The sequence below is a fragment of the Pteropus alecto genome, unplaced genomic scaffold (assembly GCF_000325575.1).
Source record: "Pteropus alecto unplaced genomic scaffold, ASM32557v1 scaffold11, whole genome shotgun sequence".
NCBI classification, from domain to species: domain Eukaryota; kingdom Metazoa; phylum Chordata; class Mammalia; order Chiroptera; family Pteropodidae; genus Pteropus; species Pteropus alecto.
Window position 1 is genome coordinate 13,806,222 of NW_006431956.1, and position 7,792 is coordinate 13,814,013.

Consider the following 7,792-nt stretch of genomic DNA (forward strand, 5'->3'; position numbering starts at 1 on the left):
GGCGGGAGGAGGAGGAGGAGGAGGCCGGGCGCTGGAATGCAGCTTTCTCCGGCCAGAGAGACTTCGCACGGGAGTGGAGGATAGTTCGGGGTGGGGTTTCGCGCCGCTCCCTCCTCCCCACCCCCGGGCCCCTTTCCAGGCGCTTTCTGGCCGCTTTCAGAACCGCGCTGGGAAGTTTAAAGAGCAGCGAGGAGCTTGTGCCGTAGGCAGGGACAATGGAAGAAAATGAAAGCCAGAAATGTGAGCCGTGCCTTCCTTACTCAGCAGACAGCAGACTCATGCGGGGTAAGTACAGACTCATTCAAAGATGGAGTTACAGTTACGCGTGTCCTTCGCCGCTTGCTGCGTTGTATGACCCGAGACCCGGCGTGGGGCAAAGTATAGGCGTATTTCTTGGGGTGGTGCGTTTTCAAAACTGGGCGGAGAGCTGTGATTTCTTGGGTTTGACTTTATCTCTGGCAGGATTTGTTTAAGCGGCCAAAGAAGTGGTGTGGCGATGAAGTGGTGTGATGTCCCATTTGTAGCTCGGAGAGTAGTCAGTAGGTGTTATATCTCTAGGCAATGACAAATATATCGCTAAAAGCAGCTTTTAATACTCAGGGCTCCGGCCGCGGGCGAAGGCAGTTGTTTCTGTGAAGCTCTGCCTTCCCATTCATTGGTTGGGGGAGTCCATGAGGCAAATGCATGGTGGATGCAAGTTTTGTAGTATGTTCGAGTTAAATCACAGAGTTTGGGGATGTTTCATTTTACAGATCAGGACAGCAGGGGAGCAGTGTACAGCTGGATGATCGAACTCTGAATCTTCTGTGTGTTTTAATTCAAAAGTTGAGAGTTGGTAGACAGTGTTGGTAAATTTTCTCTGGGCATTTTCCCTGTAATTGTTTTTATAATAGACTTGTCTTTTCCGTAGGGAATTTCCAGGAGCTTGTGTTGTTCCAAAGAAATTTCACAGTGGTTTGGGTGGAGAAGGGACGGGTCTGCTCTCCAGTGTCTGAGCCTCTGATGCCAGAGGCGGTCCTATACCATCGCTCAGGCAGCATGTTCTAAACCCAGCAGTCCAGAACCACCCCTGCTCACCCTACACCAGGTTCATCCAGGGGCCAGTTAGTAAGTGGAAGACGTGAGTTTGGGGCTGCAGTGGTGTGCGTGGGAGTAGGGATTATGCCCAGGGGAAAAGGGGTGTGTGTGTGTGTGTGTGTGTGTGTGTGTGTGTGTGTGTTTAAGCCAAAGGGAAGTAACAAATGACTCATCCACATTGAAAATGCAAAAGTAAGCCAGACAGCAGAAAATGCAATTACAAGAGATAGAACCTCCCCCTCCCCTGCCCACCCAGTGAAATGCAGGAAACTTTAAGCTCCGTAAATGCTAGAGAACCCCTGAGTCTTACATTCATCAGACTAGGGGTCTGTTTGCACTTCCAAAGCTGAGTATTCTCCTTGAAGGCGCCTGGCTGGTTGGGGGCCATCAGGAGATAAGGCTTCCTCCTCTCCCTTCCCCCACTTTTTTGATAGGACAGGATCCTAGAGCAGGAATTCAGCCCCTGGGCCCTTGCTGAAATAAATGACTCAGAATCTACTGGGGCAGTTAGAATGAGACCAATTTAAGAAATAACTTTCAAACAAACACAGCAACTCTCAGATGCTTCAGAGGCTGGAGATGGTCAGAAGGAGAAGGTGTGTTCACTTTATTAATTTATTCATTCGTTCAATGAATATTGAGCATCTTTTATGTGGTAATCACTATTTGAGCTGCTGGGGATCCAACAGCGAGCCAAGTAGACCAAAAATATTTGCCGTCATTGAATTTATATTCTAAGGGCTGAGTTTGGTCGGAGGGGGGCGGTAGAGACAGATAATGAGCAAATAAGTGAAATACAAAGCATGTTAGACGGCAGGGTCACTAGAGTTTACAAATAAAAATACAAGATGCCTAGTTAACTTTGAATTCCAGATAAATAACGAATGATTTGTTAGTATAAGTATCTCTCATACAATATTTGCGACCTACTTATGTGAAGAATTGTTATTTATCTGAAATTCAGGTTTAGCTGGCCATCCTGTACTTTATCTAGCAACATTATTAGGTGGTAATAAGGTTGTGGGGGAAAATAAGGCAGGGAGTGGGGTGTGCAGGGGTGGGTGGGATGATGAAACTAGATAGGATTATTAGGACATCGGAAAAGAGGTGAGGGAGGGAACAGCAAAGACGGTTCAAAGAACATCGAGAACGTGGGACATAGATGGAAGGAAAGGAGAGTAAGAGGTAATCTCAGGCCGGTGCACGCGGGGCCAGTGACACTGATGAGGACTTGGGCTTTTATTTCAAGGGAGGTAGGGAGCTGCTGGCAGGTCTGACTTGTCTTATGAAGGGTAATACTGGGTGCTGTACTGAGAATCAGGAGGTGGGGGAAGCGCAGGGAGGCAGGTTAGGAGGCTCTGCAGTAAAACAGGCCAGAAACTGCACTAGCTTGGACCAGCAGGTAGGAGAGCAGGTGGTGATAAGGAGACACAGTACTCTAGATGTACATTGACGGTAAGGCCGAAAGAATTTGCTGAGGCATTGGATGTGGGACATTAGAGAAACAGAGGAGTGAAAGGGAACTTTAAAAATGTTGATCTGCACAGCTGGATGAATGGAGTTGCCATTTATTTAGACCAGAAAGCATTTGAGGGGAGCAGATGAGAGGCTGTTTATGATTTAGAAGTGGGTGACATGCAGAAACTCTTTTAAGATCTCGTTGAGTTCTGGGTGAAAATGATGCTGTAAAGGACTGCGGCTTCATTTCCAGTTCTGAGGTCAACATGAGGACCACATCAGGGCGGGTAGGCCGCTGATGCTCATGTCCGTCACCCATCATACCACACGTCCATTGCTGCCATTGCACTCTCCACTGGATTTGTCCGTGTGTATGCTTCAACCAATTACAATGTGATATTCCAAGGCAAAGACCTTGTCTTCATCTTTGTATTCTGAGCACCTAACAGCACCAGGCATGCCAGAGGCACTCAGTAAATACTTGCTGAACAGAAGGCTAATTATACCATCCCAGGGCTTTGAGTTTATCTATCTACTATAGATAAGGACGCCTTGGGTGATCATGTAACTTATTGTCCAAACTGAGACACTTTTGAGAGTGAAGGGGAGCACTATAAATAATTTCGCTGGGACAACAGCTGTAACCCAGCTCTGTTTTGGCAAACTGGGGCATATGGTCTCTTCAGGAGTAGCTCTGGTCCATGAGCTTTCCATGGCTGAATAGGTGGGTGACTAAGTAAATAATAGGGTGAAAGCGTGCTGCCAAGTGCATTGCACAGAGCAGGCCTCAATAATTAGAATCCAACTATGTCTTGTTCCCTTTGGAGGCCATGGGCTCCTTGGAGTGGTACTGGGGGGTTCCTTGGGATGTGTATATATGCCCACAGCAACCCTGGGGTGTCTGTTCTTACTCTGGCCTCTAAGATCCAGAAACCCAATGCAGCCACCTGCTTGCCTTCTTCAACCCCCGATTCATCAACATTTTATGATACTTAGATACTTAGTGCTAGTTGTTAGTAGTCATTTTGCAACATATAAATGTATCAAATCAATACATTGTACACTTTCAACTTAGACAATGTTATGTGCCAATTATATCTTATCAAAGCTAGGGAAAAAATACTATTGCTAGCCCCACAGAATGCAAGTTTGGGGAGTCACAAACATTCAGACCTCTGCTCAGAAGTCTCCTCTAAAATCTTCCATCAGTCTCTGTTCCTTATGCTGTTTTATCTTTAATAGGTCTTGTCACTTGATGACATTTCTATTACATATTATTTGTTTGAATTCTGTCTCCCTAACTATAATGTGGACTCTTCTATGAGAGAAGGGAATTAAGCTTGTCTTGTTCACCACTTTGCTACATTCCCTAACGCTACATTCCCTAACTTCTTGCAGCCTACAGAATAGGCACTCAATAAATATTTTTGTGAATGAATGAATCAATCAATCAACTAACACTTGAGATACAATGCTTTTCTGGGTGAGGGAGGGACTGTACCTTTTTTGCCTAAAATCTATACCAGAAATCCTCTTCCTCACTTACTTAATTTTTAAAGTTTTTTTTTTTAGAAGACTATAATGTCCGGGTTTCAGCTATAACCGCTCTGCCAATTTGTATGTGGTAGTGAACTTTGTGATGTGAACAAGGCAGCTGGAAGACTGACCAGATCGTGTGGACCCCTCAGCAGCAGGCATGATATATATTAGTCAGATGGGCTAATTGCTACAACAAGTCTTTGTGGCTTAGCATAATCAAGGTTAATTTCTCAAGCAGAGTAAGATATGAGTATTCCTGGCCAGATGGATCTCCTGGATGGCCTGCCCACAGACTGACTCTGGGACCCAGGCACCTCTGTGTAGTCAAGACACCATTCCCCAAGGCCTAGGAGGCTCCCCCTGGAGCTTTTGCATTCAGCTGCCCAAAAAGGAAAAGAGGAAAAACATGGAAGATTATTCAGGGGGTCCAGGGGCCAGGACTAAAGGTGGCACACATCACTTCTGCCCACATTGACTGGAGTTAGTACAGGGCCCCGACTAGATGACAGAGACGAATTCTTCCTGTGTATGTACAGTTGGAGGATGTTATGCTTTGAATATGTAGACAAAACACTGTCGCTGCCACCATATGCCAGGATAGGTCATACCGCCAGACAAAACAGCAAGCAGCTCCCCGCAAAGCTCCTACGACAACAGAGCCTCCAGCACAATTTAAAAAGCTACATCGCAGAGATAGCTTGCCAGAAGCCACTATAAAGAAGCGAGGGACTCCTTTCCTAAGGCGCTGTGGTCTACCTAAACTTGACACTGGAATAATATCTCAGGGAAGCCATTTGTCCTGTTCTCGGCCCTCAGGTAGAAGGCGAGCAGGGAATGCCTGAACGGTACAAGGCCCCAATTCCTTGCTGCAGGTCAGCTGACCCTGTCAAAGCCACCTGAGCTGTGTCCAGGAAACCAGCCTTGGCAGCTCCCGCGGTTACCTCCCTGCCAGACACCTTGCTGTGTGGAGGACCCCCCTTCCCTAATGCTTGGTCTCCTGGGTATCTGCCCCATTCCCCACTTTCTACTTTTACTTTCCGGAATGTGTCCTTCTCAGCCAGGAAGCCCTTTGAAACTCAGAAGCGTCTCTCTGTAGCACCCCTGTCTTCCTGCTCCAGGGAGTGTTGGAGGGATTGTCAGAGCCCGAAGCTCCTGTTTTGCTGTTTGCCCTGCTGGAAGTGAACTACAGGGACTTGCTCTGGGCTGTGCAGAGCCTGGGAGGGGCAGGAGGAGGAACCTGCAGCCTCATTTGTTTGCCATGGATTCCCAGAATAGCAAACAACTTGACACACCCATATTTAAAGGTTAGCACCAAAGCCCATTCTGGACAAGAAATAGAACTGTATTTCCATTTGGATGGCTTGGATCATCTCTTCATGCAGATGAGGAGAAGTTGGTGGGACTCGCATCTCTGACTCGCGGCTTTGGAATTGGGATGAAATGTTGTTTGTCTGCTCCCTCTCCTGTTTGTTTCTCTCCCTGTTTAGTTTCTCTCCTCAGTGGAAAGGCCACATTGTCCCCAAATGATGGGAATGGTAGCATGGAGGCCTCTCCCCTCAGGCTTGGGAGTTGGCGGCTCTCAACAAGCTGAGCCTTAGGGAGGAGAACAGTCCCCTCTCCTCGCTCCATTCCCAATTCATTTCAAAGAAGAAGGTGAAAAACTCTTTTCAGTCTTCAGGGGCTACCATTTCGGCTGTCTTAGCCTCTTCTGAGGACCGACCCTTGTGTGGAACAGAATAATAGTTCTGTGAGTCTCTGTGACAGAACAAGGTGGAAGAGGACTTTCTGCTCCCGTTGGCGTGAGTGTTTATCCATGTGGGCGGGTGTGGATGTTTGTGTGTTAATGCCTGTACAAAGCAGTCACTTTTCCAGAGATTCAGTCCTGCTAATTCACACAGCTGTCCTGGATAAGTTTAAAAATATATTGTTTTAACGATTAAAAGTAATCTTAAAAATCCATTCGAAAGTTAACTATGTTTGGGTCAAATACACAATTTTTGGCTAATACAAAACTCATTTGCACATACATACTCAATGGAAAAAGCTACATCTCTTCAGATTGCACACTCGTTTACCAACCCGAGACGCAGCATTTTCTGCATCTAGTTTTATTCAGTGCTTTCTGTTACTTCTGCATTATCAAAGAGACCACAATAAAAAGGTAGCCATCAAACGAGTCCATGTAATGGGAAGGTAAACGAAATAAACGAAATTTAACAGTTTATCTTTAAACTGTCAAAAAGATACGAAATAAATGAAAATTGACAGTTTATCTTTAAACTGTTAAAAAGATATCTTTCAGTATCTTTTTAACCAATAGTTCCATCTTCCCCTTCTAAATTTACTGCTGAAACTAATGAAAAGTAGAATTAATGAGTCTGGCTGTTTTTTCCCCTCTCTTTTCTCATCAGTGTCTGATGGAGATACTATAATTAGAAATGTAATGAGAAGTGAAGGGTAAATAAGAATTGTTCCCAGAACATCCATCCCGGGGTGGAAGATCAGAACAGAAAACCAGCCTGAGATTAAAACATTTGTATGCCTAATCAAAGGGGGTCATACCTGGAGCCCTATAGATACACGTGTCTAGGCAAAGAGGAGAGAGGCTGTAAGTGACATTGCCGTCAGAGGAACTAGCCTGTGCCCATGTTCTAGACGCTTGTCGCTTTCCATCAATGGCATGAGGGTTTGGTTCTCCGTTTAGCTGAGATTCAAATCTAGAACTCTCAAATATTGGATCTCTTTTTCTACACATAACTTTTAAAAATAAATACTTGGCAAATAAGCTCTTATTGGAAACTTATTTTTTAAAAAATAATTTAAAGTAGATTGAAAGGCTTTAGAGCTAAAAGACTCTGCATATTTAATGCTAGGCCAACATCACTCGGAAGAGTGAGGCCGACAGAGGTCAAAATGGTTTGTTCTAAATCTAGGATTAAAGGCAGGACGCCTGACACCCTGAGACCCAGCCCAGTGCTTCCCCCAGGGGATTCAGTGGACAAGGACACCGTGCTGCCTGCACCTGTAATACTATATCAATCAGAACTGCTCCTGAAGAGGGGACTTAGTGAGTTCCTGAAGCACTTTTGAATGTTCATTACTTTTTCTTCCTATTCTGGTTTTTAAGAAGTAACTCCCTTTTCTCAGTTAACTGGAATAGTCTCACCCGACACCCCATTTGGCAGCCATTGAGAATGAATGGAGAGTCCTTATTTGTGTCCTGTACTCAAAGCACTGTCATTGCTGGCCTTAGTCGCTCAGTTCTAAGGGGAAACTATCTTGTCCCAGGCCAGGTCGGAGGCAGGTGTCTACATCAAGCCTTCAGAATGTACCGTGTATCTCTTCCCTTTTCATTGTATGTTTTAGATAAAGTCCACTTCAAGTAAAATGTGTTTAAGCCTTTACTTTATATTACTCGATTATTACTTCTAATAATATCCTAATGCTTGCTTGCTTTATGCTAATGGGGGAAATTGAATTTTCAGATAGTTTACATGTTAATATAATAGCTATTTTTGGTCTTGGAGATGAAACGAATGTTTCAGCAACCACCTTCGGATTATAAAAGTATAAAAATCCTGCTACCAAGATGATGGCATTAAAAATAAAGAAATAACCAGAATCACTGGAGTTCTTTTCTATAAGTGCAAGTCATAGTATGGTGTAACCTGTTTGCCTACAAACTCATCTGACCAAATCTTCTCATTTTGAATAACCT

The 7,792-nt window shown here is 44.8% G+C and overlaps 1 protein-coding gene across 8 annotated transcripts in view; it reads left to right on the forward strand.

The window, feature by feature from the left end:
- Positions 1–20: 20 nt before the first annotated feature.
- KIAA1217 (KIAA1217 ortholog) overlaps positions 21–7,792 on the forward strand; it is a 268,562-nt gene continuing 260,790 nt past the window's right edge. For 4 of the 8 annotated variants that reach the window (XM_015585625.2, XM_015585624.2, XM_015585619.1 and 1 more), the window contains exon 1: positions 21–285. In XM_015585625.2, coding sequence (XP_015441111.1) covers positions 216–285 — 70 coding nt within the window. In that variant the 5' untranslated portion in view covers positions 21–215. The remainder of the gene's footprint in view (positions 286–7,792) is intronic. The other 4 variants (XM_015585622.2, XM_015585623.2, XM_015585618.2 and 1 more) reach the window with 3 other exon arrangements.